The sequence below is a fragment of the Drosophila elegans genome, unplaced genomic scaffold (assembly GCF_018152505.1).
Source record: "Drosophila elegans isolate 14027-0461.03 unplaced genomic scaffold, ASM1815250v1 contig_814, whole genome shotgun sequence".
Classification (NCBI taxonomy): domain Eukaryota; kingdom Metazoa; phylum Arthropoda; class Insecta; order Diptera; family Drosophilidae; genus Drosophila; species Drosophila elegans.
In genome coordinates, this window is record NW_024546167.1 from 18,929,704 (window position 1) to 18,945,392 (window position 15,689).

The 15,689-nt window shown below is 36.7% G+C and overlaps 1 protein-coding gene across 1 annotated transcript; it reads right to left on the reverse strand.

The window, feature by feature from the left end:
* Window positions 1-10,002: 10,002 nt before the first annotated feature.
* LOC108147887 lies at window positions 10,003-11,020 on the reverse strand. The gene is made up of 3 exons (XM_017274646.2): window positions 10,763-11,020; window positions 10,592-10,705; window positions 10,003-10,535 (listed from the first exon to the last, which is right to left on the reverse strand). The coding sequence occupies exons 1-3, from the start codon at window positions 10,832-10,834 to the stop codon at window positions 10,101-10,103; spliced, it is 621 nt and encodes a 206-aa protein (XP_017130135.1). The 5' UTR covers window positions 10,835-11,020; the 3' UTR covers window positions 10,003-10,100.
* Between the last annotated feature and the right edge of the window lie 4,669 nt (window positions 11,021-15,689).

Below are 15,689 nucleotides of genomic sequence, written 5' to 3' on the forward strand. Positions count from 1 at the left end.
GCCAAAATACTTTAAAGATATGCCATTTTGAAAACGGATGTTTGGAAGAGAAGTTTTGGAATTAAAACTGCAGGTTTTTGGTACCATTTTTACAGTGATTTTTTCGGAAATTATTAAGAAGATATGTAAAAAAATAAAAAAAACAAGATTTTAAAACAAAATTTAAATGCAAATTTGTAGAGGCTTAAACTACAAGGCTTTAAAGATATACAACTTTGGAATCGGATGCGTAAAAGAAAAGTTATGAATTTAGAACTGCATGTTTTTGGTCACTTTTTTGCAAAAACGATGTTTTCGGAGATTTAGAAAGGGGTTACATCATAAAAATGGCAAAAAATTGACCCGAAATTACAAGCCAATCCTTAAATGCAGAGTTTTAGAGACTGAATCCAAAATACTTTAAAGATATGCCATTTTGAAATCGGATGTTTGCAAGAAAAGTTATGAAATTAAACTGCAGGTATGTATTTATGCTAATAACATAATTATATAACTGTCTACAATCACAATAAAACACTTTCACATTCCCAATTTAGTCGAATAACTCCATTTAACTTCAAAGCAACCTTTGGCCACCAACTATTTGCAAGCAGTTCAATTAATTACCCCCACCTAAAGGGTTTTGTTCGAATTTGGAAAATTTTTTTGGGACAGGCAGCAGGACATTTGTCACACGCTCGCTTTCACCAGCTCCATCATCATCTTGAATCATCTTGATTTGGCTGGCCATTCATTCATCCATTCGTTACCCTTATCCAGATCCTTATGTTGATGCTGGTGCCGGTGGGGGTCCTTTCTTGAGCTTTTCAATATTAATTGCGTAGCTTTGGAGGACCGAAAACCAAGACGAAGACGGATAAGATGGCTATGGGGTCAGGGGTCAAGTCGGACCAGCACAAAGGACACGCTGACTGACCCGCGTCCTTTGCCCTTGCATTTGACTTTTGATGAATGGTCAAGAATTCGGCATGACATGAATGAGCATTTTAAATAAATTAGTTGTATTCGAGACGCATTTCTTTTGGCCTGATTGAGTTCTTTGATTAGCTAGCTATAAATCAAAGAAAGGACTTGCAAAATGTTGTGGGATTAGCATGTCAAATATATGACTCTCTGGGAGTAGAGTCATTGTTAGAAATAAAATAAATTCTTTAAAATTTGTTTATTAAGGAAATCTTTATATTTACCAATGCAATTAATTAGGACAATAAACAGGTATACAAATTGTAATAAATGAGCGTTTTAAAAATATTAGTTTGTTGGCGATTAGGTTGTTAGCTATAGTAAAATGTAGAGGTATTCGTTTATCAACTATATAAATTGGAGTTATTGCTTACAAACTCTACAAGCAATATTTTGTCATGTATTTTTAAATCCATTCCATCCATTTAAACTGGCATTCCGCCCAAGATTTATGCCTGGGGGTTATTAATTAAGACAATAAACCGGCATAAAAATTGTTATAAGTTAATTAAGCTAAATGAAAAGCTCTTGAGCAACCAGCTCCAGACAACGTAGCTCAAGGTGAAGATGGAGCACAAAAGTGCCAGAGATAAATTTGATATACACAGAATATAACCAGACCGTACGAAACCTAGAGAAAGACAAATGTCTGGCAATTTGGCTAAATGGCAAACTTGGCCAAGTAAAACATGCACGGGAGCATAATCAAGACAATAATTATTATTGTCATGTGTGTATTTTGGGCGCTTTCCCCCCAAAACATTTCGTTCTGGGCTTTGGTTTGCCGTCTGTCTGGCACTCATCTTTCCAGAACCCCAAAATCACTCTGCTTTTTGCTCCGCATCTGCACCGACTGACTGACAACGTGTGTTAATTATGGCCATCTGGGCGAGGAGACTCAACTTGAGTTTCGTTTTGTTTTGGGGCCCAAATCGCATTAGGGAAATTACCCTGAATGGCGAATACCTGGGCAGACATAAATAGTTTTGTTGTTTTGGCCATTGCTTTGTCTGGCAGCCGCTTAAAGGCTTTCCCAGCTTACTTCCACACAGCTTCGAACTATGTGTAGTTTTTGCCTAATTAAGCGTTGAATTGGCATTCTCGAGTTAAACGAATCAATGGAATCTTTAAGCCAAGTCAGTCATGCTTCAATGCATACATATCTTAAGTATATGCACTTGAGAAGATATTAGCCTAAAGATTTCTAAACTATTTCTTAATTCGAAAGTTACAAAATGTAAAAAAGGAAACTACAATTAGAAATATAAACATTTAAAATGCTTTAAAATTCAAAATTGTTTTCCTTTTAATGAAATTGCAAGTGCTTAAGAAGTTAATAAAAGTTATATCTTAAAATACAGAAATTCAAAAAAAAAAAATACTACAATATAAAATCTATTAAAGTTTAATAATGAAATACGAAATTTCCTGGTACTTAATAAAATTGTATTAATACATTTTTTTAATTCTAAAAACGAATTTCTCAAAACATACAAAAATAATGAAACTCAAAAATTAGAAATATAAAAATTGTAAATGCTTAAAGCACAATAAAGAAAATTAAATAATGAATAAAGTCTAATGAAAGAAAGAAAGAACTTTAACTTCAATACAATCCCGAATATGCCTAGTTTTTAAATAAAATTGTATGGATAAGCTTAAAAACCTATTAAAAACGGTATTTTTAATATATTAGTATTTAAAATATTTAATTTACCGTGCATTCAGCTCGATAACCAATCTTTAACCGCTTAAGTAATTTGGAGAAGCCTAATAGTATAGATACTCGTTGAAAGGCCAGCTGAGGAGATATAATTAAATTGATGTACGCATAGTCACGTCTCCGGCATAATTGACTTGTCTTGACCTCAAAGTCCTGACCAAGCATCCTCAAAATCAGGCCCGAACACTTTGTCCAATTTGGGGGGATACAATTTCAGTTTGGGCCCCTCCAATAATTGCTATTGACAGTTATGGTTAGCCGACAAACAACAGGATGATTAAAAATTTAATGAGTCTGAGTGGCGAGTGGTTTGTGCAAAGGGATAGACACTTTTCTGAGGCTAACCGCAGACCATCAGCTTCTGGGAAAAATCAAAGATTTTTGGACGGAACAACAGAATAAAAACTGCCAGCAGGCATTTTCACTCGACCCTTGTTGTAGTTTTGTTTGATTTCCACCGCCTTCCGGCAACTATGGAAATTTGTTGTTCAACTTGTTGCTAAATACACAAATATAATTTGATTACAAAGTTCCAGAGAATGGAATTAGAAGAGCGTATTTTGTGTGGCAAATTCGCAGAAATTGAAAATGTCTCAAGGTGTTGGGTAAGTGCAGCCGCAGGCCATCCAAAATCACAAAATGACAGCTGCTCGAGTGCTCTTCGCAGTCTAATGAAAAGTGAAATGATATTTGGTAACTTGGAGGTTGGGATGTCGAATAATGGCCAGGACATTTCAGAAAAGCCAAATATTCTAGGAAATATTTCATATTTTGTGTGCTCAACGCAGCCTGAAATAAGATTTTTAGTACTCTTTAAGGGAGTAACCAACTTTAGAGGTAAGTCTTAAATTTAATTTAAAAAAAAATGAAATTTAAAAATAAAAAAATCATTAACAGAAATTTAAGTTCGGAGAATAAAATAAGAATATTTTTAATAGAATCAAAAATCAAGAATAGGTAAAACAAAGAGTATTTTATTATGCCATCCTAATATTAAGATTTTTTTCCAAGCTTCCATCGTTCATGTTGTATCCGTTGCTGATGTTTGTAATTCAAGCTTAGTGTAATGGAATTTTTAAGCGAATGTCACAGAGATGCACAAAGTACAATGAGACAACAAGCTGCTCAAATATGCAAAGACTTTTACCCCCAGCACACGCACTAGACAACTGAAAAAGAACACACAAAAAAACACACAGGACACCTTACAGCTTATTACGTTCAGCCAGCCAAGGAACTGCGACCCCATTTTCAAGGACTCCCCGCCGGAAAAAAAATGAAACTTATTTTCGTAGACAAGAGCGTATCTTGTGTTTATTTGCGCTTATATGCACATCATCTATCATCTATCATCAGGTGGTGTGTGGGGCTCCGCCTTTCCTTTTCCCATTTCCTTCCTGCCAGTGCCCCACTGCATCAATTTTCTCGCTGCCATTATTATGATTGTTATTAACTTAAATAGAAAATACTTGACTGTTTCATAAATCTCACCCACTCGGCTTTCCCGCTGCGAGGAAAGGTCTGAAGTTGGGGTCTCGCTGCGTCAAGTAGATTTATGTGGCTGCTGCTGTTTTGTCGTGTGGTGATGAGTTCCCTTTTGATTTATTTGTGCGAAGAAAACTCGTACAAAGGAAGTTAAGTTAACCCACCCACGAAAAGAATGAAACATCTGCTTGGATAATATTTAAATCATCTGTTAAGATTGGATCTTAAAGGTAGTAGTTTTTATTTTTTTATTTCTAGATACTAAAATTTATCTTAAATTCCAAATTTACACAGAAATTTTAGGTCACCTTACCAGGTATACAAAAGATAGTATGATTCTAAAAAGTATTTCGATTTCCTCGGATCCAATTGGATTTAAAAGTTGTATTTTTGTTTCCAAACTTATTAATTTAACATGTTTCAAAATTGTAGTTTAGTTAATTTTTAATATACCTTTTTATTAAAAAAAAACCCTTTGCAATGTATGATCTTTGTATTCAAGTTTACTCATTCAAAAACCCAAAACATACCAACATTTTTAACTGCTTAAATATGTTTCAACTGTTTGTCAACCAAGACCGCAGAATTCAATTAAAGCGTTTTGCGTTTCACCTCAGGAATTAGGCAAACTAATTGGTCTCCGTTTTCAGGGAGCGAAAGAAAAGCAGCCTTTTGCAGTCCGACAAAGACTGCGTCTGAAGGCGCTGAAAACTTTTAATAAATCCGCAAATTACTTTATAAGCAACTCGTTTTCGGGTTGGCTGGCTGCTTATTTTGTTTGCCTTGGGTTGGTGGGATGACAATGGGAATGAGCGCGATAAGAAGTTGGCATAAACAAGCCCAAAGCCGTACATAAACTGCAGAGGGCGAAGGATGGCTAAAATGGCTGAAAAGGCTGAAAATTAAGGCAGATGGCCCGAGGATGAAAGGAAAATGCGTCCAGTCCAGTCAGGATATACTGCCATCCTACACAACACGTTGACTGCCGCGTTGGCAATTTTTATTTAGCTTTTGTAAGTTAATTTGCACACTATTGTCCAGCAGGACCCGCCAAATGAAACGTTTGCCTTTTGCACTTTGCTCCTTTTCTCTTGCCTTTTTTTTAATGTAATTCAATTTCAATGAAATTTAATCGTCCGTTCATGGCGGTGACCATACAATCACCCACCCCTCTTAAGCATTATTTGCGTCATTTTGTGGTGGTTAATTTCAGTGCAACGCTTTTACTATTCAATTATGTTGCCGCTTGTCGCCTCGTTCGCAGCATTTTTTATGCACTCTTGTTTATGATGAGGACTGCTTCGAAACTTCCTGCCCCATTGTCCTGCTAATGTTTGTCATCCCGCGTGTCCTGCTCCTTTCATTGTTATGAAAAATTAAATGGGCATAAATCATGCTAATGGCGCATTCAAAATTTATTATGCTTTAAAGCCCGGCAAGCACACACAAATCCACCATCAACTTATTTATGTATTTGCAATTATTTCTGCCTGGGGTGGAATTGGTTCCAAAGTCTAGTATTGAATGGTTTTTAGGTTTTAGTTTGGTGTGGGCTAGTACGGTTGATCTCATCTCGGTTTCAATTAGATGATTGTCAGAATGTGAGGATATTTTTATGGGGGATAATGTTAGCGAAAGCTGATGATGTCAGCAGTGCTGTAGAAATAGGGGAAAGGATGGTTTTTAGTTGTACTTACTCTTCGAACAGTTGAAGGCAGATACATTTTTTGTGGGTTTAAGCATAGGAATTGGATTGGGCAAACGATATTATAATTGAAATAAATGACTTATAAATTGTTTAGCTCTAAAAAACAGTTCAAACTACTAGAAACTGTTATAGAGATTTTATTTTATATTAATACATATTCAACAATATGTAAACCCATATATCGAAACGGGTCACATAACATAAATGAAGAGACGTTTAGAAATAAAAGAGTTAATTTAGCTTTATTAAAAAATGATCTGCTGCAAACATTATTAATGTATTCTTGTTTGTAGAAACCACTTCTGTGCAAATCCAGTCTTCCACGTTGTGTCCTTGACGAATGTAACAAAAATGGTTGACAACTTTTGCGTGATTAACCCACCGGAAGCTGAACATGGTACATTCGCCCACTTAACCGCCATAACTAACTGGGACAATCTAAAATTTCATTCGCCACGCAGCTGGTAACAATGTGCCCCGCCAAATCCGCCTCATAAAAGCAGGGGCAGTAGGGGGTTAAGGGTCCAGACCACCCACATAATGCAAATTGCTATTATAATTTGCACAGCAGCGGCGTCATTCATCAGGTTTAGTGGGTGTGTGGGTCTGTAGAAGTTAGACAAATTTCCCGGGGATTATCTGGAAGGATGCTCGGATGCTCGGCTGGCCTGGCTGCATTTTGTTGGTGCCCCACGCTGTTGCAACATTCTCTTGCAGCTCAACGCGTTGGCGCTTCATTCCATTTATTATAAGAACTTTTTTAGACTTTTTCGGGGGTTATTTTCATTGCCAAAAATATATATTTCAAGTGGGTTCAAACTGCAGAGAGCATTTTATTTGGTTTTCTGGGAGTTTTCCCAAAAAATTCACGACTTTGTTGCAAACTGTTTCGTATATACACACACGAACTTTGACTACGCAGACACATTGGCACTGCAGATACAGATACATTTTGGCCATTGCAGTTTGCAGTTCACAGATAGAGATACAAGCTCTGTTCGACCTCCCGCAGAGCAGTTTTCATTTGGATTTTAGCTTAGTATCAGGAAAAGTTCGTTTTTTTTTCGTTGGATGGGAATATTCGAACAGAGATTAAAATGTGATTTGAGAGAAAAAAAATAACTTGAAACGTTCTATTTAATTTTAGAACTTAATCAAAAACAAAACAAAATCGTTACATTTTAAACATGGTCCACAATTTATAATCACTTAATAATATATGCAGCTATAAAAATGTTTAATAATTTCTTAAGATTCGGGAACTTCAGTAAATTTAATTATTATTAATCCATTATCCATTAAATTCATAAACACAAAACAAATTAAATTCGAATAGGTAAGTCCTTATTCGAATTCAGCTTAAGCAACCGCAATCGGTCTTAGTTGATTTTTCTTTGCATTTTGGGTTTTCTTTTGTTTTCCATTTCCCCCCTGTTTGCTGGCTTTTCCATTGGTCCACCTAGTGTGTTGTTTACATGTTCATTCGCGGGATTTTTCACTTGAAATTGGAAAGTCGACGTCGGCACAAAGAGTTAAGACCTTACAGCATGTAGAGGAAAAGGAATCCCGTGAGGGAATGCCGCTTATTGTTCTGACCCACACACACACACACATTGTTGCCTCAAATGAAGGATTTTTTGCGGTTGTCTTTGCATTAAGCTTGTTATGGCTTTAATTTAGAGGCATCCTTGGCGAAAATCGCATCAACGCAGCTGGAGATCGTTAAATAATTCATGTCAGGCCGCACCGAAATCGGAAAATGGAGGGAAAAACCGAAGCAATGAAAGCCAAATTAAGCAGTGGAAAACGTTTAGCCGGGATGGGAATGGCAATGGGTAGGGGATAATCGGTGGAGGATAACCAGGAGCCAGACTTCCCGAGGAGGATGCTCCCAGCTGGGCGCCTGATTTACGCTGCAATAATTTTCATCTCATTTTCATTACGTTTTCGGGCTTATCCTGGCACAGCCCTTCCTGCTTGTTTTTCCCCAGCACTTGCCATCTCCATCTTTTGCTTTTTGCATAAGGCTAAAAGGTGAGAAGCTCGTTTGGCCTGCAGGTTGGCCACTTGAGCCTGGCTATTTATCATTCCCCAGCAGCTTATACATAAGTTCCAGCCTGTCCATAGGCTTCTGGGTTCCGGATTCCTCGGTTACCAGGGGGAAAGTCCTCCAGTTCTCTTCCTCCAGCCAACAGCTGTGAAGTTTCCATGGTGTTGCCTTATTTTTTGCCCTGCAAGTGCCATCAAAAGTTGTGAACAAGTTGCAGGTTTGAAACAACAACAACTGGAACAGGAACAGGAACAGGAATAAAAAGGATCAACAAGGTACTCAACACCAGCAGCAAGGGGAGAAAAGGGAAATTGGAATGGCAACGAGTGTGGCACTTCGCAGTGGTGACAGATTTACATCAATTATTGATCAGGTGCGGGGTAACAGGTTGCTGATGAAAGGAAGAAGGGAAGTTCCGTATAAAATGGGTAAATCTTCAAGAGCACTGACAACTATTTCGCAAAAAAGCTTAACAAGTATTTGGCTTCGATTCGTATTGTCAAAGTAAGATTGGTAAGTTTGTTAAAAGAAAAAGTTTTACAAACAAATCCTAAGATACACAATTTTTTTCCCTTTTCTTGTTAAATTGTTTCTTAATTTAAGCTATAGAAAATAAATGTATAAGTATATATATGTTAAAGAAGGTATTATTCTTTTTAATTCTATTTATTTTATGTACATTTTCTTTTCTAATAATAAATTATTTTCTTTTTATAATAATAATTTATACGCTCTTAAATGTAACCCACAGAAAACATTGTAATTATACATTGATAAATGATTTTAAATTACAAAATAAGCAACCCTCATTCTTTTTCCAATTGTATTAAAGATTCCGCAAAATTCCTCAACCTACTCTCGCTGAAAACTTTTCCCCTAGAATGTTTAACTTTTTGATTTGCGTAAAATTTGTTTGTGCCTTCTACGAAATCCTCACATCCGCTTCATTAAGTACTAAGACCTTTCAGAATGCTCGGCCAACCACAAAAAGAATAAAAACGATTTTTACCAGGAAAAGGATTTGCAAATTCAAGAAGGAAAGCGAAATCCTCAACTCAATTAGTTGCACGCATCCATTAGATATTCCAGGCACAAAACAAAAGAGTAAAGCGATTGCAAAGCCATCGAATAGCCGAAGGCCAAGGGATCCTAAAAATGGGGGAATTTGGGGACTTGGGATCCAGAAAGGATGGAGATTATTTTTTGGCCGTGCAGGAGGTCAGACCACAAACAAAGATGTCACGCAGTGCGTTGCCCAAAGGGATTTGGCCATTGGTACGCCCAAAAATATAATATATGACATTTTGTTATGAATACTAATGCGAGCTGGAGGGTCGAAGTGGGGGGACTTAAAAGTTTATGCCAAGGATTGTTCTTTGCCTAGTCCAGAAATATATATTGACAACTGGATTGGGAAATGGAGAAAATACTTGAGATGATTTAATGGGAAACTAGAAAGTTGTTATAATTTTATTTTAATTGTCTGCAGGGTGCAATTAATAAAACTATTTTTAGAAGCAGAAGGTTTGCCTGTATGTTTAATTACTAAATAACAATACATTTTTATAGCCACTAAATATATATGTTTTATTCTCAAATTTTAAAAATCGATAACAAAGTTGAAGAGTGATTTTAGTTAATAAAGCATTTGTCATTCTCATATTTTAATAAATAGCTTCTGCCCAAAAGCGTTTTTTTAAATAATATTTCAAGTCACTTAAACATTGATAATAACTTTACAAACGTTACTTTTTTTTCTGAGCATTTAGAAAATGTTATTGCTGATTTGCTAAGTACAGGATTTCAAATCAATACTTACTCTAAATACTAGATACATATTTATAAAAGTAAGCTGAAGGAATTGCCAATTTTGGAGAGGGATTAATGGCAAAACGCATACCTAAACCCTACAAAATAATCAAACTGCCTCATAATCTCCTCTAGATTTCCACTTCATCTGCAGGAAGAAGTAGTATATAATCAAATCAATTGGCAGACAGGAAATGCCCAGACAGTTGGGCCAACCAACTGCGACTAATGCGTCGCCATCAGATATGCAAACAATCGGCGAGCTAGACGAATCTCCATTGGAGTCACAAAGTTTATTAACCGAACTGTTGGGAGCATGGGATATGGTGTTTTGATTTTGTGGGAGGAGAAGATACCTCTGCTCAATTGTGCTCCTTGGCTGGTTTTCGGCAGACACTGCGCAGGACATCGGGCAAAGGACGACCCGAAAGGCTGAGAACTGCACCCGGCTGGATATTCCGGAGCACATTGTACAATCGCTGATGCTGATAGCCGAGGGGACCACTTCCATTGTAGATCTTGTCATCCACATAGACCACATCGATGCCCTCGTCCATGATCCTGGCATGATAGTGATGGTTGTGGGGGAAGAAGTTCAGCTCAGAGCCCAGTTCCTTTGTAATAAGGACATTTCTTTCTTCAGCTGGCTGCTTGACTAGAAAAACCACGATATCCTTATCGCTATAGAGACTTTGGCCAGCCGGCAAAAGAGTCAACTCCACCACAGCATTCTTACAGCAAATGAACTCGGGTTCGTAGGGTTGCAGAGAATGGAAGCTCAGCAGCGTGGCATCCGGCTGGTAATGTTTATTTAAATATTAAAAAAAAAAAAAAAAAAAACAACTCCACTCACATTAAATCGCTTTCTATAGCTATACAGCAACTCATCGGAACTGTAGATAGTACCATGCCAATTTGGCGGCATAAAGAACTCAACATCCGCCGATGTCAGCAGTTTAGTGCCATGCTATATTCAAATAGCTACATTGTATATTATATATATTTATTTAAGTATACTTCATACCAGATCATAAGAATAGCTGTTTAGATTGTCGGCTGTCACCTCCTTGGGGTTCCCAAAAGCGTCCAGAAACATGGCTTTGTTAGTTTTACAAAACGTATCTTGTTTCAGCTCAACGAGAATTTTGATGGTGTTATAAATTTATTCGCGTGTGAGCTTTGTTTCCAGAAATGCTTTGATCAAGGGGCTTATAAAGTGATTTTACAATATAATTTATCAGCACAATTTCTGTCAAAAAAGTTTTGCCGTGCCTTAAGTGTGACCAATTTCAATTTCACCAGAGATCCATAAATTTCGGTGTTACTAGTCCAACAAACAGTGTTGTAAGTTGTAAATTAAAGGGATTTAATAAAATCATAAGATTGTCTTTTGAAAATAAACTAACTATATTTTAAAAGCAAATTTATGATTTCCAACAACACCATTTTGGTGTGAGCTAAAAGAAAATTTTGAGTTTAATTATTTAGTTCGTATTAAAAAAGTTGTGAGTTTTAGGTAGTTCGATTTTTTAAAATTATTACTATAACATTGATTTTTTTTAAAAATTTAGATATATTTAATTTTAAACTTCTTTAATCACTTAACTAAACAAATTCAGATTAAAATTATCCTTGCTAAGGGTATTCTCACAGAGTACATATGTATGTATACAAACTTCCACATTCAAGGTTGCCTTTCACAAGCCCTGGGTTGCATTTAAATTAAATTTAAATTTATAGCTATTTTTTCGCTAGACCAATTCTAAAGAGTCATTTGTTTTACTCAATCACTTCAATACGCCAATTCATATTAAAGGACTTGTCAGTGTTGGTTGTCTTTCCATTCAAGGTTGCATTTCACAAGTTATTTCCGGAGCCAGAGTTGCATTCTAATCCACAAAGAGATGCCCCCAAACATTTCCAAGGCGATTATCTGGGCCTGCTTGTTGGGTCCCATAAATTTGTCCACGCCCATAACTGGGCTGACAACTTAAGTGCGGTCATGTTTTTGGGGTCCAGCTCAGCTCAGCTCTCCCCTCCATTAGGAAAACAATTACAGACGACACTGACAGGCCCGAAATGCCGAGCGAAACTGAGATCCTGCCGGGGGATGGGTGGTATCCTAGCAGGAAGAGATAGCATTCGAAGTCTGGCCGGGATGTGGCCATAAATTATGAGTTTGTCGTCACATGCTGGCGGTCTTAGCCGGTGGTCCTGTCTATTAAGTAGCCTTTAGAATCTCCGACTGTCCAGGGTGTCCAGTTTTTTGACACTCCTTGGGGCTTATTTTGCCAATCCTTTTTGGCTGGACAGTGCATTTCTGGTGACCGTTTTGTAAAGTTTTCCTAGGTGCTTTTCGGTGGTTTAACCCTCCCTCAATTCAAATCCCCAGCAAACATAAATTATAGACCATTTTCATGCTCACGAACTAGAGAGAACGTCACATGTGTGTCTAAGTGATTTTCAATAAGTTCGTTTTCCTGGGGTTGGGTCAAAGTTTTTGGGGCACGATTTTTCACGGCTCCAGATGTCTATATATACATATAGATATATAGTGTATGTGTATGGGAAGTAACATAATTTATGGCGCCTTCGCATGTGACTGTGTGTGTGTGTGTCTGAGCTGGCGGATTTTCGCAGGCGTCGATAATGACAAGCGATTTCTCATAGCCAAAAGTGAGTATTTTGGGTGGGTGCCCTCTCATTTCGCCAAAGCACCAGCCATTTGCAGCAGCTGCGACCGACCTTTGACATCCTTCAGGCCCGAAATTCTCCATTCCTACACGTTCCCGGGCCCAACTATATGGCACGTAAAAACAAACTTGATTCTCGGCCATCAAAAAGCGCCATCCGTCTTCTAGCAAACGCTTTTCGCTTCTCGCTTTGACTGCCAAGCTGCCAAGTACGCGACGTGATTCAATATTTTTGCGAAATTATTTTTTAATCATAGTTCGACAGAAGTCAAACAAATATAGAATGTAGCGAAGAGACATGCTCAAATACAAAGTGAGCAGTTGGCCAAATCAATAAAACATAACATTGTAAGGTGACATTTTCTTTAAGATTAAAAAGGGTAAGTAATACCCAGCTGAATAGAATTTTATAATAAAGAAAAAGTTTGTTGATCTACTGATTAATTAAAGAATTTAAAAATGCTTCGAAAAAAATACATTTGTTTGGTAAACGGAAAAAAGAGTTTGTTATTAATCTAATTACAGTTTTACAAATTAAGAGATTGTTGAAAAAAAAAGTCTGAATTGAACTAGATATTTTTCCTAAAAAGTGATATTATTTGATCTTTGTATTATTAATTTACATTTTTCCAAAAAAAGTTCCAGCATACCTTGAATACCTCTTCGAAAAGAAAACCCCCCTGAGACAAAAGATGACAACTACATATGTATAAAACACATAAGCCAACAAAGAAGAAAACCAAAAAAAAAGTGTAAAGAAAAACTTTTGCAATTTGTAAGATTTGCAGCTGGCATTGGTCGCCACTCTCGGCTATTAACGCAATCGAATGACGTTCTTGGCTCGGATTCCGATTTGGATCCGCTTCCCTCTTTATGGTAAATGCCCGCAAAATGTTTGAAACGCTCAAATGGTGAAATTGTGAAATGGTGAAATGGCAACCAAATCAGCGGATCCCATGCCATCCTAAAAATTGCAATTGTGACAATGCTGACAATCTGCAGGCGACAGCCAACAGCAGAGTACCGAGGAAACTCGGAAGTCGGAGGGAATCGGAAAGTTACTGGCGATGAGGGGAAACAGACGGCCATGGCAGTTCCGTCTACATCTCCTACAGTTCTTCTCTATACAGAGAAAAAATATCTGATTTTATATTTAATTTTAATACCATTAAATTATATTTACCAATATTTGTAAATACTTTATGGATTTTACATTTTTCTGAATTGTTTTTCATTTTTATTCCATTTATGTGATATTTTTAAAATACATTGTAATACTTTTTTTCAACATTTTTCGTAGTCAAATAATTTTACAGAAGTAAAAAATTTTTGGCAAGGCTTTCGTGTCTCCTCTTTTATTTTCAAATATGTATTAAATCATTTTTTTTACCAATGAAATAGACAGGAGTTTGTAAAGCAAACCTTAAATTATTTTAATGACAAACTTATGTCAAACTAATGTATTTATCTTTAAAATTTCCAAATTTTATCTGTGTGTTGTACGTCTAGCTTTTGCCTTCATGGCAACGTCAAGAAAACGGCGACACTTACAATCAGTATGAAATTTACGCGATTTTCATTGCGGCAAATGGTTCGCTTTTTTCGGTATTAACATTTCTCGCCAAGCATTTTGGGGAAGAATAAAGCAAGTGGGGGTAGTGATGAGTATGAGGTGTGGGAGCAGCTGAAGCCGTGCCAATTTTCATGATTCCTTTCCTTGTTGGAAAGGCATAGTAGTTTTTATAAGAAAAGTTAAAACTTAATAAAATCCTTAAAGAATTCTAGTATTATTTGAAAAGAAGAGGATCTCTAAAATATTATTAAGGTAAATATTTTGAGATATATAAAAAGTCAAAGTGTAAGCCAATATGGCCAAATAAGCTTAAACCATTTCATGGGTGCTTATCATGTATTCAGCGTTTTAAATAATCTTTATTACTGAACCTTACAAATATTTAAAACGCCAGGGGCTCTTATTATATTTATTTTAGGAACAAAACATGAGCTTTATTTGCCTGGTTTATAATTTTAAAACAAAATTTTAAGATTTGCACTTATGTTTATGTTCTTTTCTAGTAATGAATAAGAAATGTTATCATTCATTAAAAGTCCCATCTGATATAATAACAGAATTCTTGATATGCCTTACTAAATCTTAAAAATAGTTTCTTTTGTTTATGTAAATAATAAAACATGACTTTACTTTGTCTGCAAAGGTCTTTAGTCTGAGCGATATCTCCGGGGAGTGTAGAAGGTATTCGTTGTACCCTCGATGGAATATGATTTTGTTGGCCGTGGCGCTGCAGCCATAACCGGGATAACAACAAACAGGCAAACAGCCCGCGGCTGCCACGAGCCAAAAGTGGCATCAGCTGCGGCAGTTGGCGCGGATATATCTTCCTGAACACTTCCACTTCCATAGACCGACATCTATCCGGGGGAGTGACTGCCTCTGGCCAAGAAGGATAATGCAATAAGCGTTTGCCAACGTCTTCGTCCTGCGAACTGCGTTTGTGGGTGGGTTTTTCCCTCAGTTAGTTTGGTTTGGGAGAGATTTTTCTAAGGGGGCTTGCACATGTGTGCCAGACAGGTTATGCGCTATAAAAAATTTAAGAAATTGCTACCAGCGCCAGCGCCAAAAACGACAATACTTACGAGCATTTCACAAATCAAAATACTTTCGAGACTTGGTAACCCCCCTTGTCCTTTGTTGTCTGCCACGAGTTGTTATTGTTATTGTTCTCAATGTTAGCTTTCTTGTGTGCCAGACTTTTCCGCGTTTTCCCAATATTTTCTTCTTTTTTTTTTTTTTGTTTGAGTCGGGTGCACAACTGATGCCCAAAGGAGCGATGCGAAAAACAATGTGCTAAATAAATAAATTTGTCCACGATTGCAACATCAAAATAAGGTGGAAAAACTTGGGATATGGCTGTGCGAATGGTTTGGTTTTATGGTGTGGCAGGTGATCAGGTGGGTATTATGTTGGATGTAAAGATTAAGAGGGTATTCGGTACAAGAAAACTATAAAAGATCAAATGTGAAAAGATAAATGTGGTACAAATTGCTGCAATGAAGGGGCACACTTGATGGATTAAAAGATGATGTATGTACATATGTTGTAAGCGATTAAGGTAATACATACTAGCAAGTTTCTTTTGATTACTAAAATGTGCTTCAGTAATTATTAAAAAATTACCATTTCGATTTAAATTGAAAAATTTAAAACGTTATAGTTAGTATTATCTTCGCGATTATAGA

Excerpts from the sequence above, each read along its gene's own strand:
- LOC108147887 (XM_017274646.2), bottom strand. The coding sequence starts at position 10,834 with ATGTTTCTGGACGCTTTTGGGAACCCCAAGGAGGTGACAGCCGACAAT. Across the intron at positions 10,706-10,762 it reads ACAGCTATTCTTATGATCTG|CATGGCACTAAACTGCTGAC; the intron begins GTATGAAGTATA and ends ATTTGAATATAG. Across the intron at positions 10,536-10,591 it reads GCTATAGAAAGCGATTTAAT|CCGGATGCCACGCTGCTGAG; the intron begins GTGAGTGGAGTT and ends AAACATTACCAG.